The sequence below is a fragment of the Rhinatrema bivittatum genome, chromosome 8, assembly GCF_901001135.1.
Source record: "Rhinatrema bivittatum chromosome 8, aRhiBiv1.1, whole genome shotgun sequence".
Taxonomy (NCBI): domain Eukaryota; kingdom Metazoa; phylum Chordata; class Amphibia; order Gymnophiona; family Rhinatrematidae; genus Rhinatrema; species Rhinatrema bivittatum.
In genome coordinates, this window is record NC_042622.1 from 258925668 (window position 1) to 258948876 (window position 23209).

Below are 23209 nucleotides of genomic sequence, written 5' to 3' on the forward strand. Positions count from 1 at the left end.
TTTTTAATTTTTTTCATTATTTATACTTACGGCTTGGATACAGGTTAACTTATTAGATACTCTCCTTTCTTGGCACCTGTCCTGTTTGGTCTGTTGCCTACTACTACTCAACATTTCCGTAGCTCTACCAGACATATGCAGCCCTGCAACGATACATAAAATATATAGTCCCTACTCTATGGAGCTTACAATCTAGGTGTGAAACAGACAGGACATTCTAGTAATTACTTGAGGATTACAGTAAAACATGTTTAATGTGATTTGCTGCACTGTGGCAGACTTACCAAAGGTCCCTATATAGACAGTGTACTGTAACATGGCATTTTTAATGTTTTTGCTACTCTTCAATCTGTAATCATAGCTTGGTTACATCCATGATGTTGGCATAAATATTACATGTATGCAAGATAGAAGAATAAAATATACCTAGTCTGCACTTAGTGTCTACCTATTTTAGGTCTTCTCCTTCCCAAGGGCCTTTTGTGTTTGTTTCATATTATATGCTTGAATAGTCCATGGTTTTGGCTTTTACAATCTCTCTGTGAATGTAGGCTGCAGGTATAGATATACATATCTACTCCAATTATCTGCCACTAACTACTACCTACTAGCGCTATTAGTGTTACCTAGATCAATACCATTATCTGACTTTCTGATACCGGCCTCTAAATGTACCTATTCCCATACTAATGTTTCAATTTACTAATTTTAATCTTTGTTTTCCCCATCTTCAATTGTCTGTCTTTAATTGAAACTATGGTATATAAAACTCGATAGATAAAGAAAGAAAGAAAGAAAGAGATGGGGTGGGGATAAGTGGTATATAAACCTCCAGAATCGGTAGCCTTATGCTTGGTGCCATTGATTGGTAACCTAATTTTAGGTTTTGCCTCTCTTGGCTAACATTTTCAGTTGCTGGTTTCTAGTTTAATGGTGACTGACCCCTTTTTGAAGTCCTTTTGGTGCAGCTATCTCGTTTATGGGCTTTGGAAATGAGGCCTGGCCTTATGCCTCCCTGGAACAGAAACATATCAGATGTTGGCAGATAAGAGGCAGCTTGGTTCTTCTCTTCCTTCTCCTTTTCCCCCACGACCACTCTGCCTATTTGGGTCCTGCTACTATGATTCCACAGAAGATCAAACTCTCTGGTCTTGTCTCTTCCTTGCTACTAGGTCTTATTTTTTTCCCAAAGCTTTTTGAATACAGGTTTTGTTTTAAACTTTTTATTTAACCAGCAATATACAATAACAGCAGTATATCTAACCAGATGCAGCTGACATCCAGCCATAGGAGGAAATAATGCAACAGAATGTACTAAAAAGTTATAACAGAAACATAATGTGCATAGCTGTATGCACATTATGTTTCTGAGGCACTTTGTAGAACTTCCAAACACCCCCAAATGGCTGCTGAAATTCTGACCATGCATTGAAACAAGAGCTGGAAAAACTGTGCTTGATGTGCTGGCTCCTTGTGACTTGGAGACCAGTTGGTTCCTTAATTGGCAGAATCAGTGGGGGCTAGTCTAGTACAAAAAAGACTGGGTCCAGAACAAAGGGTCTCGCCTCTTTCCCTAGCCAAAACATATGAATTACAATTATCTCCCTGTCTTCTCCCACCCCCCCCCCCCCCTCCCCAATTTCCTCCCTTGGATCATGCAGATGTCCCAGTGCACTTTACAAGGTGTAATTTCTCATATTGAGTGGAACATGAACTCTACACTATGGCTAGGGACCTTTATTTTTGGGTTTTAGAGTTTAACATTTTTTTTTCCCAGAAATGTATCAGGATTTATTATAAGAACAAACACAGGAGAAAATCAGTAGAAAAAATTGCTAATTTTTCCAGGTATATAGTGAATTTATTTTGGTGGAGAGAAGCCAGGACAGAGAAAAAAAAAAAAAAAGCAATTGTACCTGAAGACTGGAGGGTGGCCAATGTAACCCCAATATTTAAAAAAGGCTCCAGGGGTGATCCGGGTAACTATAGACCAGTGAGCCTAACTTCAGTGCCGGGAAAAATAGTGGAAACTATCCTCAAGATCAAAATTGTAGAGCATATAGAAAGACATGATTTAATGGAACACAGTCAATGTGAATTTACCCAAGGGAAGTCTTGCCTAATAAATCTGCTTCATTTTTTTGACGGGGTTAATAAACATGTGGATAAAGGTGAACCGGTAGATGTAGTGTATTTGGATTTTCAGAAGGCGTTTGACAAAGTCCCTCATGAGAGGCTTCTACGAAAACTAAAAAGTCATGGGATAGGAGGCGATGTCCTTTCGTGGATTACAAACTGGTTAAAAGACAGGAAACAGAGAGTAGGACTAAATGGTCAATTTTCTCAGTGGCAAAGGGTAAACAGTGGAGTGCCTCAGGGATCTGTACTTGGACCGGTGCTTTTCAATATATATAAATGATCTGGAAAGGAATACGACGAGTGAGGTTATCAAATTTGTGGATGATACAAAATTATTCAGAGTAGTTAAATCACAAGGGGACTTTACATTACAGGAGGACCTTGCAAGACTGGAAGATTGAGCATCCAAATGACAGATGAAATTTAATGTGGACAAGTGCAAGGTGTTGCATATAGGGAAAAATAACCCTTGCTGTAGTTACACGATGTTAGGTTCCATGATAGGAGCTACCACCCAAGAAAGAGATCTAGGCGTCATAGTAGATAACACATTGAAATCGTCTGCTCAGTGTGCTGCAGCAGTCAAAAAAGCAAATAGAATGTTAGGAATTATTAGGAAGGGAATGGTTAATAAAACGGAAAATGTCATAATGCCTCTATATCGCTCCATGGTGAGACCACACCTTGAATACTGTGTACAATTCTGGTCGCCGTATCTCAAAAAAGATATAGTTGCAATGGAGAAGGTACAGAGAAGGGCAACCAAAATGATAAAGGGGATGGAACAGCTCCCCCATGAGGAAAGGCTGAAGAGGTTAGGACTGTTCAGCATGGAGAAGAGATGGCTGAGGGGGGATATAATAGAGGTCTTTAAGATCATGAGAGGTCTTGAACGAGTAGATGTGACTCTGTTATTTACACTTTCGAATAATAGAAGGACTAGGGGGCATTCCATGAAGTTAGCAAGTAGCACATTTAAGACTAATCGGAGAAAATTCTTTTTCACTCAACGCACAATAAATCTCTGGAATTTGTTGCCAGAGGATGTGGTTAGTGCAGTTAGTGTAGCTGGGTTCAAAAAAGGTTTGGATAAGTTCTTGGAAGAGAAGTCCATTAACTGCTATTAATCAAGTTTACTTAGGGAATAGCCACTGCTATTAATTGCATCAGTAGCATGGGATCTTCTAGGTGTTTGGGTAATTGCCAGGTTCTTGTGGCCTGGTTTGGCCTCTGTTGGAAACAGGATGCTGGGTTTGATGGATCCTTGGTCTGACCCAGCATGGCAATTTCTTATGTTCTTAATAAACAGAATTTACGATCATTTGCTGTAGAAGTAAAATGAACATGCCACCATGCATTAAAAAAAATCCTCAAAAGATATTCCCCCCCCCCCCCCTTCCCAAAACAACATTCCTTCTCCATGGCGGAGGTAGCTTCAGGCTGCTCCTTCAGCTGCATGCTTATTGCGCCCACACTCCGCAGAGCTGCACTTCTGTGTCTGCCAGTAAATGCTACCAGTGGAGGGGGTTGCTTCAAATGCAGCAATGAATCGGTGGCACTGGACAGCTGATGCCTTAGGTGGGGGAAGGCTGGAGAATACAAGAATTTTGACTGCTTCTGGGGGGGGGGGGGGGGGGGCGGCTGGACAGCGGGCATTGGCTGGTCATGGGGGAGAGATAAGACTTGAAAGGCATCCGTGATACTGGAGGACAAGCACTGGTGTGGTGGAACTAAAAATACAGTACCTCTTCAATCTGCATTTACTTCCAGCAGTGATGGGAGGTGTTCAAATGTTGTGTGAGCAGCTCTTCAGTCAGTATAAAATTAAGGGTGAAAATGGGTTTAAACTGATTTTTACCTTTGAAAGAAAATGGGAATTTATGGTTGAAAATTGGTTTAAATTGAGAAATGTGTTAATACAATGGATAAAAATATGGGGGAACTCCAAAAGATTCAGATAAACCTAATTAAATCTGAAGAAGATCACGAAAATAAAATTGAGATATTAGAAAACCAGTTAAAAAAGTTTAATCTTAGATTGTTGAACTTTCCAAAAAGTCATTTGATTACACCCTTGGATTTATTCCATAGTTATTTGAAAAACATCTTGAAATACCCTGAGGAAGATTTTCCCAAATTAAGTAAACTATATTATTTATCACAAACAGAAGGAGGGAGTAAGGTAAAAAATGGAGAGACTTTAGAGGAATTAAATTTAACCGAATTTCTAGAAAAATCTTTTGAATCTAAAATCAATTCCACGGCTATATTGTTAGTTCAATTTGTATCACAAACAGATAGAGATGCAGTGTTAAAACTGCATTTCAAATATCAAAAGTCCATTTTTTATGGGCAAGCTATAAGGATATTTCCGGACATAGCACGCCGCACCCAACTGAGACGGAAAAGGTTTATAGAAATGAGATCTGAAGTACTAGCAATAGGGGCACAATTTCAATTAAGATATCCCTGTAGATGTCTAATAAAGCATTTGAATAATAGATTTATTTTCACTAACCCTGAACAACTGCGTACATATTTGCACACACACCCTAAAGAAGCTGTGTGATAGGGGGAAAGTGATATACGGTGGGAAAATAGCAGCAAGTATATTTCCTGGTCTTTTTCCTATTAATATGCTCCTGAGTATGATGTTTGAATCCCTTTGCTCTCATGACTTTATTACCTATTAGATTTCTTTTAAAGAGATAAGGAAATGGTACTTGTAATAATTACACTTTGTATAAGAATATTATCGTATAGTTTGTTTAAAAATGTGAAATTTCAATAAAAATAAAATAAAATTGGTTTAAATTGAAAATGAAGGATCCTAACTATGGGACAACTATTCAGTGAAGATGAATGTATGTCCGGTGGAAAGATATGCATGACTTGCTGTGCAATCAATATCCCAGAGTTCATTATTTGCAATTTGAAGGGCTTACATTTTAGTGCTCCTCTTGAGATTTTAGTGGGTAGACCCTTATCTTTTGAAAATATTGCCTTAGATCCATGCTCTAGCTGAGCTCTAATCTCTAGCCTATACAGACTATGAACTGAGGAAGTGGTAGACCCCCCCCTTGAAACGGATTAAGCTCCTATGGGTGAAAGATATTGGCTGAGACATATTGGACAAGGAATGGTCAAAGAGCTTTGTAAGGCTTAGAAAAGGTAAGTCACTGTGTGTCACTACTCAAGAAAATGGCTGCACATTGGTATACCATTTGTATTACATGCCAGACTAGCCAAGATGGGTCTCTCCACTTGGGATCGATGTTAGCATAATTGTGGGAAAAAGGCTTCTTTTTCCATATCTGGTGGACAATGACTGAAATTAGCGTGGGCATCCCTCATATTATAGGGATTCAACAGTGGTTTGCTGACTGAAATGAGCACTTCCAAACAGCCGGGGTGGGATGAAATTAGTTATTCATATGGTAGTGGCAGCCAGGGGGATTGTAGCCTGTCATTGGAGGTCTTTAGCAATCCCCTTTCTGTCTCTCTGGCTGAGGCTGTGGTGGGAAATGTACACTAGGGAACTTTTAACATTCTATTCCAGAGATTTTTCTATGATGTTCCTAAAACATGGGAACCTTTCCGCACAAAAGCAAGCTCGATATTTCAAACTATGGAGGAGAAGGGATAGGTGGAATTAAAGGCCTGCGTGAAAGGCTGTAGGGCCTAACACTATGTAAAGGAGAGAGTGTTGATTCTAAACCAAGCTGGACCAACTTTTAAGTTTGTTTCCCATGGTGGTATATACTAACTTCTCTAGTGCTGATGTATTTTCTTCTACTGATCTGTCTGCAGGATCTAGTCAGCAAAATTGTTATTGTAAGTGTGACATTTCACTATATTTGCACCTCTACTCACGTGTATGTTGTATTTTGATGTTTGAATGTCTGTAGCCAAGAGCAGTGATTCTAGAGACCTCTGTTACCCTGGAATGAATACATTATACTTGGTCACTTTGTGACTCTGTATATATTTATTTCATTGATTTATATTCTGCCTTTACATAGAAACATGATGGCAGAAAATGACAATACAGTCTATCCACATAATTGTTCAGCTCTATAATCCCTACCACTCCCCCAAAAATCACCTGTGTTTGTCCCATGCTTTCTTGAATTCAGATACTGTCTTTATCTCCACCTCTGTCACTGGGCGGCTATTTCATGCATCCTCCATCTTTCTGTAAAAAAAAATACTTCCTTATGCTCCTCTGTCTACCCTCTTTCATCTTCATCCCAGAGACCCACCTCCTATGCATTAATACATCTGAGGTATTTAAAAGTCTTTCTTCTATCTTTCCTTTCCTGTAAGGTATACATGAACAGATCTTTATGTCTGTATTTTAGTAGCCACTTTCTGGAAAGACTACATCTTGTTTAGCTCCTTTTGAAGGTGCCATTTCCAGAACTGAACACAGTACTCTAAATGAAGTCTTACCAGGGACACAGAGGCAATATTGCCGCCTTTCTTCTGCTACCCATTCCTTTTCCTATGCACCCAAGCATCGTTCTGGCTGATGTCACTTTGAGATCATCAGATGCAATTGCCCCCTCTTGTTTCGTGCACAGAAGAAGAATTTCACTCCCTAGACTGTACCTGTCCCTTGGGCTTTTGCAGCCTAAATCCATGACTGCATTTTTTAGCATTAAATCTTAGCTGCCAGACTCTAGACCAGTGGTTCCCAACCCGGTCCTGGGGATCCCCTAGCCACTCGGGTTTTCAGGATATGCACAATGAATATGCATATGAGAACATTTGCATGTTATGGAGGCAGTGCATGCAAATTTTCTCTCATGCATGTCCTGAAAACCCGACTGGCTGGGGGGGTCCTCAGGACAGGGTTGGGAACCACTGCTCTAAACCATTCCTCAAGTTTTGCTAGGTCCCTCCTCATGTTTTCTACTTCCTGCTGGCTGTCTATAATGTTGTAGATTTTGGTATCATCCACAAAAAGACTAAGAGAGAATTTGAAAAGAAGTTGGCTGTAGAGGCAAAAACTCACAGTAAAAACTTTTTAAAATATATCCGAAGCAGAAAGCCTGTGAGGGAGTCAGTTGGACCGTTAGATGATCGAGGTGTTAAAGGGGCACTTAGAGAAGATAAGGCCATCGCGGAAAGATTAAATGATTTCCTTGCTTCGGTGTTTACTGAAGAGGATGTTGGGGAGGTACCCGTAATGGAGAAGGTTTTCATGGGTAATGATTGAGATGGACTGAATCAAATCACGGTGAACCTAGAAGATGTGGTAGGCCTGATTGACAAACTGAAGAGTAGTAAATCACCTGGACCGGATGGTATACATCCCAGAGTTCTGAAGGAACTCAAAAATGAAATTTCAGACCTGTTAGTAAAAATGTATAACCTATCATTAAAATCATCCATTGTTCTTGAAGACTGGAGGATAGCAAATGGTAACCCCAATATTTAAAAAGGGCTCCAGGGGCGATCCAGGAAACTACAGACCGGTTAGCCTTACTTCAGTGCCAGGGAAAATAGTGGAAAGTGTTCTAAACATCAAAATCACAGAACATATAGAAAGACATGGTTTAATGGAACAAAGTCAGCATGGCTTTACCCAAGACAAGTCTTGCCTCACAAATCTGCTTCACTTTTTTGAAGGAGTTAATAAACATGTGGATAAAGGTGAACCGGTAGATGTAGTATACTTGGATTTTCAGAAGGCGTTTGACAAAGTTCCTCATGAGAGGCTTCTAGGAAAAGTAAAAAGTCATGGGATAGATGGCGATGTCCTTTCGTGGATTGCAAACTGGCTAAAAGACAGGAAACAGAGAGTAGGATTCAATGGACAATTTTCTCAGTGGAAGGGAGTGGACAGTGGAGTGCCTCAGGGATCTGTATTGAGACCCTTACTTTTCAATATATTTATAAATGATCTGGAAAGAAATACGACGAGTGAGATAATCAAATTTGCAGATGACACAAAATTGTTCAGAGTAGTTAAATCACAAGCAGATTGTGATAAATTGCAGGAAGACCTTGCGAGACTGGAAAATTGGGCATCCAAATGGCAGATGAAATTTAATGTGGATAAGTGCAAGGTGATGCATATAGGGAAAAATAACCCATGCTATAATTACACAATGTTGGGTTCCATATTAGGTGCTACAACCCAAGAAAGAGATCTAGGCGTCATAGTGGATAACACATTGAAATCGTCGGTTCAGTGTGCTGCGGCAGTCAAAAACGCAAACAGAATGTTGGGAATTATTAGAAAGGGAATGGTGAATAAAACGGAAAAATGTCATAATGCCTCTGTATCGCTCCATGGTGAGACCGCACCTTGAATACTGTGTACAATTCTGGTCGCTGCATCTCAAAAAAGATATAATTGCGATGGAGAAGGTACAGAGAAGGGCTACCAAAATAATAAGGGGAATGGAACAGCTCCCCTATGAGGAAAGACTAAAGAGGTTAGAACTTTTCAGCTTGGAGAAGAGACGGCTGAGGGGGGATATGATAGAGATATTTAAAATTATGAGAGGTCTAGAATGGGTAGATGTGAATCGGTTATTTACTCTTTCGGATAATAGAAAGACTAGGGGGCACTCCATGAAGTTAGCATGGGGCACATTTAAAACTAATCGGAGAAAGTTCTTTTTTACTCAACGCACAATTAAACTCTGGAATTTGTTGCCAGAGGATGTGGTTAGTGCAGTTAGTATAGCTGTGTTTAAAAAAGGATTGGATAGGTTCTTGGAGGAGAAGTCCATTACCTGCTATTAGGTTCACTTAGAGAATAGCCACTGCCATTAGCAATGGTAACATGGAATGGACTTAGCTTTTGGGTACTTGCCAGATTCTTACGGCCTGGATTGGCCACTGTTGGAAACAGGATGCTGGGCTTGATGGACCCTTGGTCTGACGCAGTATGGCATTTTCTTATGTTCTTATTGCTTATGAAAATGTTGAAAAGAAACAATCTTACGACTGATTTCTGCAACACATAATATAAAAGCATGCCATACTGGGTCAGACCAAGGGTCCATCAAGCCCAGCATCCTGTCTCCCAACAGTGGCCAATCCAGGCCATAAGAACCTGACAAGTTCCCAAAAACTGTCTATCCCATGTTACTGCTGCTAGTACTAGCAGTGGCTATTTTCTATGTCAACTTAATTAGTAGCAGGTAATGGACTTCTCCTCCCAGAACTTATCCAATCCTTTTTTAAACACCGCTATACTAACTGCACTAACCACATCCTCTGGCAACAAATTCCAGAGTTTAATTGTGCGTTGAGTAAAAAAGAACTTTCTCCGATTAGTTTTAAATGTGCTCCATGCTAACTTCATGGAGTGCCCCCTAGTCCTTGTTATCTGAAAGAGTAAATAACCAATTCACATTTACATGGCACTAGTTACATACTCGTTCTTGATAACTAGCATAAAATTATTTCAAAGCAGTTTGAAGAATTTGGCCTGTCAGTAATAGTACTTAAATAGTTGAATTCATTTCTTGAAGGATGAACATACCAGATTCAAACAGGAAATAAATTATTGAAATGGGTGAAAAGCACAGTTGGTGTAGCACAACAATCAGTACTGTCCGTATTGTCTGGGAAAGTGTGATGAATAAATCATTTTAAATAAATACATAAAGAGGAATGCCCCTTTCGGCATGAGCTCCATTTACCACGTTCTTTATCACCTCCCACTGAACCACTTTCTAACCCAGGCAGTCACTTTAGGGCCCATATCAAGGACACTCAGTTTGTTTATAAATTGCCTATATTGAGCTGTGTCCAACTCCTTATTGAAATCCTTATTGGACATGTAAGGCTGTCCCTTGGTCCAACTCTCTGGTTAACCTATCCAAAAAATTGATCAGATTCATCTGACAAGATCTGCCTTTGGTAAAATTGGGCTGTATAGGATCTTGTAATTTATTGGATTCCAGAAACAGCACTATATTCCTTGCTAGCAGCAATTCAATTAATTTACTCATCACAGAGGTCAGACTTACCAGCCTGTAATTCACAGCCTCCTTTTACCCTTTTGTGAAGAGAAACATCTGCCTATCTCCAGTCTTATGGAACTACTCCTGACTAAAGAAGCATTGAAAAGATAGATATTCCCTGTTTGGCCTCATCACTTTAGCTACTTTAACTAGCTCCTCATGAACACACATTTTTTAAAATTTGAGGTTTACCTCACTTCCAATCTTATTTGCATCCGTTTTGTGTGATCCTATTCCTGGACCTTCCTCAATGAACACCGAACAGAAACATTTGATAAGCAACTCAGCTTTTACTTCGTTAGCTTCTTATATATTTCTTCCTGTCTGAGTCTCACAATATGCTTTTACACTTCCTCCTATCACTAACATATCTAAATAAAAGTCTTAACCCCATTTTATTTTACTATTTTTTATTTCCGTTTGTGTCTTTGGTCTCCTATCTTCCCAGTTTCTCTTAGCTTTTCCATATATTGTTGCTTGTCTTCCTCCTTCTGCGCACTCTTGTATTCTATGAATTCTAACCTTTATTTCCTTACCTTTTTAATTATTTCTTTAGAAAATCAAAACAGCCTCTTTTTCCTCTTCCCTTTATTTGTTTTTCTAACATTAAGGTTAGTTGCCTTTACAATATCTGCTTTCAGTTTTGCCCATTGCTCTTCTGCTTCCCTTAGATTTTCTAATCCAGCTAATGACTCCTTGAAGTACTCCCCCATTTTAACAAAGGTAGTTTTACTGAAGTCTATCATTTTTACCTTTGAATGAACCACATCACCTGTGCTCTAATACTGACTCATTCCAGGTAGTGCTCACTGTATCGCAGATGCTCATTGACTTTTGCCACCAGAAACATCCCCTTTCATAAGCACTGGCAGGCCGATTCAGTAAAGTCCGCGGGAGAGCGGACGAACGCCCACTCGCCTGTGCGCGCGATTCTCTATTTAAATGAGGCCCGGCGGTAGAAATGGGCAAAAGGAGGAGCTAGGGACACTAGCGCTTCCTTTTAGCCCGGAGCGGCGGCTGTCAGCAGGTTTGACAGCCGACGCTCAATTTTGCCGGCGTCTGTTCTCGAGCCTGCTGACAGCCACGGGCTCGGAAAATGCACGCCGGAAAAATTGAGCGTTCGGTTTTCGACCCGACAGCCGTCGGCCCATTTTAAATTTTGTTTTTCTTTTTTTTTTTTTACCCTTCGGTACCTCTGACTTAATATCGCCATGATATTAAGTCGGAGGGTGCACAGAAAAGCAGTTTTTACTGCTTTTCTGTGCACTTTCCCGGTGCCGGCAGAAACTAGCGCCTACCCAAAGGTAGGCGCTAATTTCTTAAAGTAAAATGTGCGGCATGGCTGCATATTTTACTTTCTGTATCGCGCGGGAATACCTAATAGGGCCATCAACATGCATTTGCATGTTGAGGGCGCTATTAGGTTCCGTGGGTTGGACGCGCGTTTTCCACCCCTTACTGAATAAGGGGTAAGGGAAAACGCACGTCCAAGGGCAGGTACTGTATCGGCCTGTGGATTCGGTATTGCCCCCTATGATGTGGATTCCATTATTTATTTAGAAACATTTATTACCTGCCTTCCTATAGTCAGAGAGAGGTACAGTATGAATATAAACAAATGGACAGGAGAGAACAGGACTTTACGTAATTCTTCATTAAGGGGGGAGCGAGCAATATATATGTACGAGGGAGGTCATTTACTTGAGACAAGGGGGGCAAGAAACCTGGTCAGAAGTCAGCTAAGTAGCATTCTCAGAAGAGGAACATGTTGGGGGCAATCCATTATCGTTTAGGTGTGGGAATGCTTTTTTGAAGAGGAAGGTTTTTAAGGCTTTTTTTTTAAAGTATTCTTACTCGGAGACACCTTACTTCCGTTGGTAGGCCGTTCCGTAGGAGAGGTCCTGCAGCAAAGAAAGCGCATCCGCCGGTTCCTCAAGGTATGTAAGCTTAGGGGATGGGACAGCTAATAGTTCAGGGAACAGTGCTTCCTACCCTTTCATATCAACTTTGTGAATATCCTCCACGCATTCTCGATCCATGTCTTCTGCCTGTAAATAGGTCTGTATATCAAACTAATTATAGATGCATGTTCTGTTTCCTCTTTCCAGATGAGTTAAGTTTGCTATTTTAACCCAGTCAATGTGAAGAGACTGAGCCAGTCCACCTTTTGCATGCATAGAGTTGGAGTTCTGATTTGATGACTTTTTCCATCAGCAAGACTGGACCGTTTCCCTTATTACTCCTCCCACGTAGGCATTAGGACGTAAGCTAAAACGCCACGGCTAAAACTAGAAATAAAAAAGGAGACGTGTATGTTACTTGTGTAGTTTGTGTTTATTTAAAAACGAAACTTGAAATTACTTCAGGGCCAATCCAGAGACAGGCGCCATTGTCCCAGGGAGGCCCTTGGGTTTCACGCCTCGGTTTGGGAGGCGGAAGCTTCGGCAGACATCGGGCGTTCATTGGCTACCGGCAGAGGAGTGGGGGGCGGGGCGTTGCCGAGGTGATTCAGAGCGAGGCTTGGCCCGCAAAGCTGTAGGCGCTGAGAGAGGCAGCGAGTGACCCGGGCCGGTGAACGGGTGGAGGGAGGCGGGTAAAGATGGCGGCAGAGGAGGCGCAGCGCTCGCAAGAGACGGTGGGAGACACGGAAGGTAATGAAAGGGAGAGATGGGGGGAAAAGGGAGGTCGCAGCCTAAGAAAGGAGGAGCCAGGAAACAAAGAATCGGCCGGGACCTCTCCCCAACCATATCCTCATCCGCCAATCTTTTCCCCAATTACTTCGCCCTATCTACTAATGCCCCTTCCCCCTAATAACATTACCCCATCTACCAACCCCCCCCCCAAAACACCCTACATAACTGTAATCCCGTCCAACAACCCCTTCCATAACTTACCCCTATATATACCTCTAACTATACTCCATCCAACAACCTCCCTAGTAGCTTCACCCCATCTCTCCCTAACTATAACCCTATCTACCATCCCCCCAATAACATCACCCCATGTATGCCTCCAATTCTAATCCCATCTACCAAACCCCAGTAACATCATCTCATATACACCCCCATTATCCCACCTACCAGCTCCCCCCCCCCCAGTAACATCACCATGTATGCCTTTAGCTATAATCCCATCTACTAAACGCCAATAATATCATCTCATATACACTTGTAACAAAACCCCATCTACCAACTCCCCCCATCCCATATACATTCCCAACATAACCTCACCTGCCAGCTCCCCAGTAAAGTCATCCATCTACCAACCCCCTATAACATCACCCCCTATATACTCACAACATAACTTCATCTACTAATTCACCCAATAACATCACCCCCCTATCAATCTACAGTAACATCATCCCAATCTACCAAACTGCCCAATAACATCATCTCATATACATGCCCAATATAACACCATCTACCAACCATGCTCACCCTATTATCAACCTCCAGTAATATAACCTCATCTGCCACCTCCTCAGTAACATCACCCCATCTATATCCCTGCAGAGTTGTCAGGTTTCTCAGTTCCAGGAAGGAGATTTAGTGCCAGTTCTGGATTTCTGACAACCCCATCTTGATGCATTCTGTACCTGAAGTGCTGATTTCAAATAGAAAAATAAGTGACATGGGTTATAAGTTCAAAACCAGGACTGGCCAAAAATCATCCTTTTGGAACTTGGGAGCTTTCTGCCTCCAACTATAAACCCATCTACACTGCCCAATAACATAATGCCAACTTTCAACCCTCTGCCCAATAACATAAACCCATCTAGCAACCTCCCCCCCCCCCCCCCCCCAATAACATAACTCCCATCTTCATCCCTTCCACCAGCACTCCTAGCATAACCCCATCTTCCCTCCTTTCACAAATAATTTAGCCCCAACTATGTCTCTGTCCTTGCCAAAAATTTAAGTCCATCTATGTCTCTCCCCCAATAACAACTCATCTATAACCTCTCTCCAATGACAAATCCCACCAATAATATAACTTCATCCACACAGCGACCACTTCTCCCCTTAACCTCTTACAACCCCCGTGACCCCAGGACACAGCTTCTCTCATCCACCCTTCATTGCTTTCTGAGACCAGGCTTTCCTCTTCTTTTAAGGTACAGCTCTCCCCCATCCATACTCCCTTATCTGGGACAGAGGATCCTGGTCAGGTTTTCCTCTCCATCATTATAGTTGTCTTTCCAACAAAAGAGACAATAGGCAAACTCCGACCTCCTCCAAAATGATGGTGAGACAGAGTTCAGAAAGCTGGCTGTCCTTTTCCAGCCATTCTTTTTCTCCTCTCCCGCTTCCACCCAAACCAGAAACAATGTGGACTAGACTGTGCTTCTCCCATCTATCCTTTAGACCAGAAGCTTTATGCTGTTATCTATCTCCCTCATGACAGGACAGTGTGTATGTGTTGCAGGTTGGGCATGTTCCCCAGGCAGGTGACAGTAGACTGCACCAGTCCTCTCTCTCTTTTTGAGTCTGTGTTGTGTTGAAAGACCCCTCCATCACCCAAATGCAGAATAATATCTTTGTGTAATGGGAAGGGACTTCACACATGGTCGTCTACACAGAACTTTGCTTTTCTGCTGATTCCTGGTTGGTCTGTTGCATCTTTTTACTCAGGAGTGAACTGCCTCGCTTATGATGAAGCTATAATGGCTCAGCAGGACCGTATTCAACAGGAGGTAAGGTTATGGGATGAGGGCTTCCTGGGGGTGAGAACTTTGATTTTGCTCAATTAGTTTCCTGGCATCAACTGGAGGGGAGAGCTAAGAAAGCACAAAGTAGCTTGCAGATTTCAGTATGTACTCTGTGAGCTCATGGTTTTATTCATTAGAGGCTGGGAGATTAACCAGGGGTTTGTTACTTAGGGCTGCAGGCAGTGGAAGATCACTTGTGTGTCCTCCCTGGCAGATTGCGGTTCAGAATGCATTGGTGTCGGAGAGGCTGGAGCTATCTGTGCTGTACAAAGAGTATGCGGAGGATGATGACGTATATCAACAGAAAATCAGGGTGAGTGCTCGGCCTTGCATTCACAGACAAAAAGGAGTAAGGATGGGAAAAGGGTGGGGTTGCAGCTGTAAAGAGAAGTAAAAGGCCAGGACTGAGGACATGGGTCTTCAGGAGGCACTTTTTTTTTTATCCTTTGTAAAGCTGTTCCAGAGGCATCCTTGTTTCCTGGGAAGAAAGATTGGAACTCATAAAACCAGTTCTATTTCACAGTGTCTTTATGCCCCAAAGGCGGCGCCATTCTTGGTTGAGGGATGTCACTGGATGCAGAACCCACAGTGTCTTACATGGAAGCTTTCATGCAAGCTTATCACAATGCAGAGACCTGGAGAATAAAGAAGAACCTGCTGTGCATTGATAGTAGTTAGCTGGTTGTACCATGCGAAGGAGGCAAAAAGGGATAGGCTGGGTGGACCAAGGGCTCTTTTTCAGCCGACATTTCACAGATTTCTATGAGTAGGGCGAATCTAACAAAGGGGCCGATGCAATAAAGGCACATAGAAAGCAGGCGCTGAACAGTCAGCGCCCGCTCTCTTAATGCACGCATGGCCCCCCCAAAGGGGGGCGCTATTCAATATTCAAATTAGGGGGTCGTGTTAGCAAGGATGCGCTAGGGTCGCTTGTGACTCTTAGTGCATCCTTGCTAACACGAACCCAAACGGTTTTCGTGACTGCTGTACGCCGGTCATGAAAACCGACGCCGATAAACCCGGCGTCGGTTTTCGTGACTGCTGTACGGCAGTAAGGGAAACCCGCGCTGATAAACCCGGCTTCGGTTTTCATGACCACTGTACGGCAGTAAGGGAAACCCGCGCTGATAAACCCGGTGTTGGTTTTCGTAGCTATCTGCTGCTAAGGAATTTTTTTTTTTTTTTTGAGCTTTTGCAGCACCTGTACTGTCAGGAATGGCCAGCAGAAATGGATGCCTTTCTTCTAGTCTCGAAAACCGACACCGTTAAACTTGGCGTTGGTTTTTGTGATGGGCTCGATTGTCAGTTTTTTTTTTTCGTTTCTTTTTATTCTTTTTTTGATGTGTACATCTATTATCGCCTGCTCCTGGCAGGCATTAATAGATCACAAACCACACCCACCAACACACAAATTGTGTATTCCAGTAACCTTATTTGTAAACAAAATCTAAGCAATGGTTAAACTGGTATTATTTATAGGACACCCAACTGCCATCAAGTTTTGTTGGACCCTTAATCCTAGAGTCAGTATTAACAGCAGACTCTCTTATGATATAGGGTCACTTTGCTTTTATTTAGTAACACTTATATTTTCAATAAAAACCAGTTGCACAAGTTTGCTGACGAACTTCAAGTCTTAACAACTGACATATTATATTTCCGAAGTAGTGCTGAAAAAACAAGATATCCGGTCACAATCCAAAAAAAGTTTTACAACATGATACTTATCGCCGAAGAACGTGTCAAAGTCCTGACACGGCCATGTTTCGGACCCCAAGGTCCTGCTTCAGGGGAATGACTTCTTCCAAGCTTCTTATCTGTAACATCCAACCATTATTTATGATACTCAAGTCATCGTCCCAAAAGACTGAAGGATGGATTACCTATCTCTCAGTTTTTGCGACTACGGAGATTTTGCTCCACAACGGTTGAGTTTAAGATGCAGGCAGTGGCTCTATCTAGCAGATTTGCTCAGAAGGGATATCCCAGTTCTGTAATCAAGAAGGCTTTCAAGCGGGCACTTTTTGCAAATAGAACATTACTGCTACAATACCAACAGCGGCCTTGCACTCAGAACCTTACGTGTACACTGAAATATTCGACGCATGTTAATGCTGTAGTGAATATTATATGTTCTCATTGGCAAGTTTTGTCTTTACATCGTGTTTTTCAGTCTGGTCCTAGATTTGCGTATTTTAGAGGACAGAATATTCGGGATTTGATTGTGAAATCTACATTTGTCTCCACTCTGACAGAATTTAAAACTGAGGGACACCAGATTTGTGGTAATTGTGACATGTGCCTCTAGCTCTTATGGGTGACCAATGGCAGTCCCCACACTCAGACGTTGTGGTAAACTTGGAGACTCTTACTACATGGGATTCAGAGGGTGTTATCTATGTTATACAATGCCCATGCAATTTGATTTACATTGGGCGGACCAAGAGAAAAATCCGGACAAGACTTATTGAACATAGGAGTTGTATTAAAACTTTGAAGCTCACAGCTCGGCTCGTACAACACTTTATGAAGGAGAATCATACGTTTACCGATCTACTGTGGTCTATTCTAGAGCAAGTACAACAAAATCCTAGAGGGGATGATATACAATTCTGGCTTAATAGGCGTGAACATCATTGGATTTTTACTTTGAATTCTATGGTCCCTTATGGCCTTAATGAGAAAATTAACTGGTATTCGTTGATTTAACCCATTGATTTGCAGAGTTTGCTGTGGGTTTTTAATTCAGGTTTGTTTGAAAAGAAGAGAGTTGTTGGAGACATTTTTTGGAAGTATAAGATCGGGTTGCGGAAGCCCATGGATGGTTTGGCCCCCGTGTGGGCTGAGGCATTCATTTTTGCCATGAACAATGTATTAGTCTGTTGTGATGGCTATGAACAATCTATTTTGCCCGTTATGATGAGCACTTTGAAGATGCCATATATACCGCATATATATATATATATATATATATATATACACACACACACACACCTGTGAGGGAGTCATACTTTAAAAGATTTATTGAATGTTGGAGTAAAGAGGGGATCGGACAAAATAGAGGACTTCACTAATGAGGTGGAAGAATTTTGAAGAAATGGAGGGGCGTGATTTATTTGCTGGACATGGTGGAAGACTTTTCTTGTAGAAATCACTCGTTTGGAAGAGGACTTGATTGAGGACTGAGGGTGTTGCCATGTTTTCCGGTGAGGGGTCTATAAGATTCCGGTCTGTCGCCATTTTTGAATTGTGCGAGTGTGAACCCAGACAGCGGGAAGAAAAGGGTTACACAGGAATAGCCATTTGGATATTCTGATGGAACGGTTTATGGATTTGTATGGATGTTACAGATAAGCTTGGAAGAAGTAATTCCCCTGAAGCAGGACCTTGGGGTCCGAAACATGGCTGTGTTGGGACTTTGACGCATTCTTCGGCGATAAGTATCATGTTGTAAAAAGTTTTTGGGATTGTGACCAGATACCTTGTTTTTTTCAGCACTACTTCGGAAATATAATATGTCAGTTGTTAAGACTTGAAGCTCGTCAGCAAACTTGTGCGACTGGTTTTTAATGAAAATATATATAAAAAAGAACAAAACATAAGTGTTACTAAATAAAAGCAAAGTGACCCTATATCATAAGAGAGTCTGCTGTTAATACTGACTCTAGGATTAAGGGTCCAACAAAACTTGATGGCAGTTGGGTGTGCTATAAATAATACCAGTTTAACCATTGCTTAGATTTTGTTAGGCATTAATAGATGACAGTTAAATGTTTGCTGCTTCAGTGTGGCTAAGAAGGCAGCTGCAGCCCTGGGAAATCTGCCACTGCGAAATTAAAGGGAAACACAGCATTAGGGCTCTAATCAAAGTGTGTGAGAGAGAGAGAGAGACTGGGCAGTGAGGTGACTGGGGTGTGTGAGAGAGACAGACTGGGCAGGGAGGTGACTGGGGTGCGTGTGAGAGACAGACTGGGCAGGGAGGTGACTGGGGTGCGTGTGAGAGACAGACTGGGCAGGGAGGTGACTGGGGTGTGTGTGAGAGACAGACTGGGCAGGGAGGTGATGGGTGTGTGAGAGAGACAAGGCAGGGAGGTAACGAATGTGTGAGAGAGGCAGAGACTGGGCAGGGAGGTGACTGGGGGGGGTGTGAGACAGACTGGGCAGGGAGGTGACTGGGGTGTGTGTGAGAGACAGACTGGGCAGGGAGGTGATGGGTGTGTGAGAGAGACAAGGCAGGGAGGTAACGAATGTGTGAGAGAGGCAGAGACTGGGCAGGGAGGTGACTGGGGTGTGTGAGAGAGAGAGAGACTGGGCAGGGAGGTGACTAGGGTATGTGTGAGAGAGAGAGACTGGGCAGGGAAGTGACTGGGGTGTGTGTGTGAGAGAGAGAGAGACTGGGGCAGGGAGGTGACTGGGGGTGTGTGTGAGAGAGAGAGACTGGGCATGGAGGTGACTGGGGTGTGTGTGTGTGAGAGAGAGAGAGAGAGAGACTGGGCAGGGAGGTGACTGGAGGTGTGTGTGAGAGACAGACTGGGCAGGGAGGTGATGGGTGTTTCCCTGTACGTACCCAGATCAGTCCAGACAGTGGGTTGAGCCTCCTGTCTAGCAGATGGAGACAGAAAAACTGAAAGGGTATCCTATATCAGGACAGAGCCTACCCTGCGTCCCTTCAGTATTTCTCTGTCTCCAGCAGATTCAGACAGTGGAACGTGCGATTCCCTAGTTTTCTCTCTTTCAGCTCCTTCGGGATTCCTTTCTCTTCTCTTTCCCACTGGGTTGATTCTGGATCAAGCAATTATTGATATTCCAATTTAAAAAAGAAAGAAAGAAAGTAAAAAGGGTAAAGTTTTAAAGTGAGACTTGTTTTTCTGCTTGCTCTTACTGGGTCCCAGGGGGGAATTGTCCCCTTGAGTATTCAGCCTGGGACCCACTTCCCGGTTACCTAGAGCCTGGCTGCATGGGTGATACTGATGGTCCAGTCACTCCCCCTTTTCTCTGCCTAGTCTGCACCCATTGTAAGGAGGTGCTTTGCTCCCCTGTCTGCCTAAAGTTCTACAGCTCAAACAAAAATAAAGGATTTAATTCTCTCAAGCAGACAAGCAGACTTACAGGTGATCGGCAGCGTTATAATCGGCTTCTGGGGAAGGAGCGAAGCAGGGTTTGTTTCCTGGCTTCAGCTCGTGGTCAGCCAGGCACTGCCGTTTCTCCTCACGACTCCAGCGTGGTGCCCTGCCCCCCCCCCCCCCCCCCACGGAGTCTTGCCACTTTTGTTTGCCTGTCTTGCCGGTGGGGAGCCTGAATCGCGGCTCTCCCGCGACGGGCTTTGCACTGCATGTCTCGCCGGAGGAGAGGGACCCTCCGGGGCAGTAACAAATTCTCCAGCTCAGTCGGGCCATGAGACGCGCTCCTAGGCTGGCTCCCGAGCGAAAACCCGCGGGAACAGCGGCAATTTTGTCGGCGGAGCTCAATGCTAATACAAGCCCTGCAGAGCCAAATTTTAACTCCTCGCCACCCGATTTCAGTCCCGTGGGGTCTCCGGGCCCGGTTTTTGACACCCCCCCCCTGCGGTTCTTCCCCTCCCTTCGGGCCTGGCACAATTCAGTACCATTTTCTCCCCTGAATTTGTTTTATTGTTCTATAAATTCTTGCTGACTAGTTTGGAGGAAAACATTGATCCCTCCCAGGCCCTACCCCCCCCCCCCCCCCCCCCCGGCTAAGATTCTTCGGGTGGGCACGAGACAGGCCCTAGGGCTCCAGATTCTCAGGATGCTACTAGGATCAGGACTGTATCGGGCGTTCCGGACCCCCCCTCACCCGTCCCCCCATACCGGATGCGGATCCTGATGCTGACCTGGTTTCTCCAGGCACACCGGTCGATGGCGATGATCCACGGGTCCTGCGGCTGTTCCAAAGGGAGGAGCTGGAACTGCTCAATCCCTTTGTACCGGACGAACTGGGAATTGATGTTCCCCCAGAGGAGCCCCCCACTCCTTCGTCTTCTTGCACCGTGGACCCGGTCCTAGCAGGCTCCACTGCGCACTTTTCCTTTTTCACTCCATTGACCAGTGCCTGGTGATGCTGAAAGTGCCTAAGGTCGATGCTTCGGTGTCCGCAGTCACCAAGCGTACCTCCATTCCCGTGGTGGGGTCCACGGCGTTGCAGGATTTGCAGTATCGGAAGCTGTAGCTCCACCTCAAGAGGATCTTCAAAGTTCTGGCGCTTGGAGTCTGGGCGTCAGTCTGTAGCAGTCTCATGCAGCGGGCAAGCCTCAGGTGGGTTCAGCAATTACTCAGCACCCAGGACCTTCCGTCTGCAGAGGCGGAACAGGCAGAGAGACTGGAAGGCACAATTGCGTATGGGGCTGGCGCCCTTTACGATCTTCTCCGGGTGTACGCCAGAGCCATGATTTCCATGGTATCTGCCAGATGCCTTCTTGGGCTGAGAAATTTGGTTGCAGACTCCACTTTGACAGCCCTATTGGGCACTCTCCCCTTCAAGGGTAAGTTGCTTTTTGGTGAGGACCTGGAACAGCTTATTAATTCCTTAGGTGACAATAAGATGCATAAGCTGCTGGAGGACCGCCCCAAATGGTCCAGGTCATTTGTTCCGTTGCGCTTACACTTCTGGGGCCAGTGCGGATCCAGGCCCTGGGGTGCTTTTCAGCGAAATGCTGCCACTAGGGGTCAGGCATGGTCCCAGCCCTTTCGAGAGACCCTTCCGTGACACCACCCACCAGGGCCCCGCTTCCTAGCCCTCGCAACGGAATGAGGCCGGCCCATTCCTCCGTTCCAGACTTAGGTGGTCATCTGTCCCTATTTCTCGAGGAATGGGCCAAGATAACTTCAAATCAGTGGGTCCTCGAGTTGCTCGCAAGAGGTTACGTTTTAGAGTTTGCTCGGGATCTCCAGGACCTCTATTTGGCCTCTCAGTGCGAAAGCATCCGGCAGTGTGCCAGATGCCCGACAGCATAGTCCCAGTTCCTCAACACAAGCAGGGATCCGGACAGCGCTCTGACCCCTAAAAGGATGACTTCTTCCGGCCACTCCGGGATCTCAAGAGGGTCAACAGGGTCTCAAGGTTCCCCATGGTCGCCTGGAGACCTTGAGGGCGGTCATAGCGGCAGTTCGCATGGGCAAATATCTCGCTTCTCTAGATCTCACAGAGGCCTACCTTCACAGCCCAATCTGGCACGAACACCAAAGGTTTCTTCGTTTCCACATTCTGGACAGACACTATCAGTTTTGGGCGCTCCCATTCAGTCTAGCCACCGCGCCCCGCACGTTCACCTAAGTGATGGTGGTGGTGGCAGCCTTCCTCCGGCAGGAGGGAGTTCAGGTCCATCCATTCCTGGATGACGGGCTGCTCCGAGCGAAGTCAGAGGAACTGGGTGTGACAGCAGTTAACCGAGTTCTATCGGTTCTCTCCTCCCTTGGCTGGATAGTCAACTTCTTCGAGAGCTGCCTCGAGCCCTCCCAGGTTCTAGAATTCCTGGGAGCCCGATTCAACATCCACATGGGCAAAGTGCTGTTACCCTTGGCTCGGGCGCTCAAGCTCATGGATTAAGTGCAACATTTGATGTCTCTCTTGGTTCCCACGGCCTGGGACTATCTCCAGGTACTGGGCTCTATGGCTTCAACTATAGACTTGGTTCCTTGGGTTTTTGCGCATAGGTGTCCTTTACAGAAAACCTTGCTGTCCCACTGGAAGCCAGTCTTGGAGGAGTTTTCAAACGCCCCTGCTGCTCTCCGATGCTACCATCGCCGACATTCAGTGGTGGCTTTCTCCCGTCCACTTTTTGAAGGGGATGCCCTTGGAAACTCCTCGGATGATCATTGTGACAACGGACACCAGCCTCTCCGGCTGGGGAGCGGTGTGTCAAGCTCAGTCTGCGCAGGGCTGCTGGTTCCTGGCACAATCCCGTGGCACACTAATCGTCTGGAGACCCGGGCGGTCTGTCTGGCGCTCAAGGTCTTTCTTCCCCTGATTCGTCGCAAGGCGATGCGAGTCCTTTTCGATCATACCACCACTGTAGCATACATCATTCAGCAGGGGGGCACCAGGAGTCGTCCGGTAGCCCTGGAAGCCAGCAAGCTGTTCGCCTGGGCGGAACGTCACCTGGATTGGCTGGCAGCCTCCCACTTAGCGGGGACAGAGAATTTCCAAGCCGACTTTCTCAGCCGGCAACGTCTAGACTCCGGAGAGTGGGAATTGTCTGACGGGTCAATGGATCTGCTTGTGCACAGGTGTGGGGTCCCTCATCTAGATCAGATGGCCACTCTAAGCAACACGAAGGCTTCCAGATTCTTCCGTCACCAAAGGGAGCACTGTTCCGAAGGGGTGGATGCCCTGGTTCTTCCTTGGCCCCACGATGTTC

General features: G+C 44.5%; 1 protein-coding gene across 1 annotated transcript in view; it reads left to right on the forward strand.

Moving 5' to 3' along the window:
* The first annotated feature begins 12629 nt into the window (after nt 1-12629).
* Nucleotides 12630-23209, forward strand: part of OTUB1 (OTU deubiquitinase, ubiquitin aldehyde binding 1) — a 69559-nt gene continuing 58979 nt past the window's right edge. Inside the window, exons 1-3 of the mRNA XM_029614723.1 lie at nt 12630-12778; nt 14759-14820; nt 15050-15148. Of these exons, the coding sequence (XP_029470583.1) occupies nt 12727-12778; nt 14759-14820; nt 15050-15148 (213 nt within the window). The 5' untranslated portion in view covers nt 12630-12726. The remainder of the gene's footprint in view (nt 12779-14758; nt 14821-15049; nt 15149-23209) is intronic.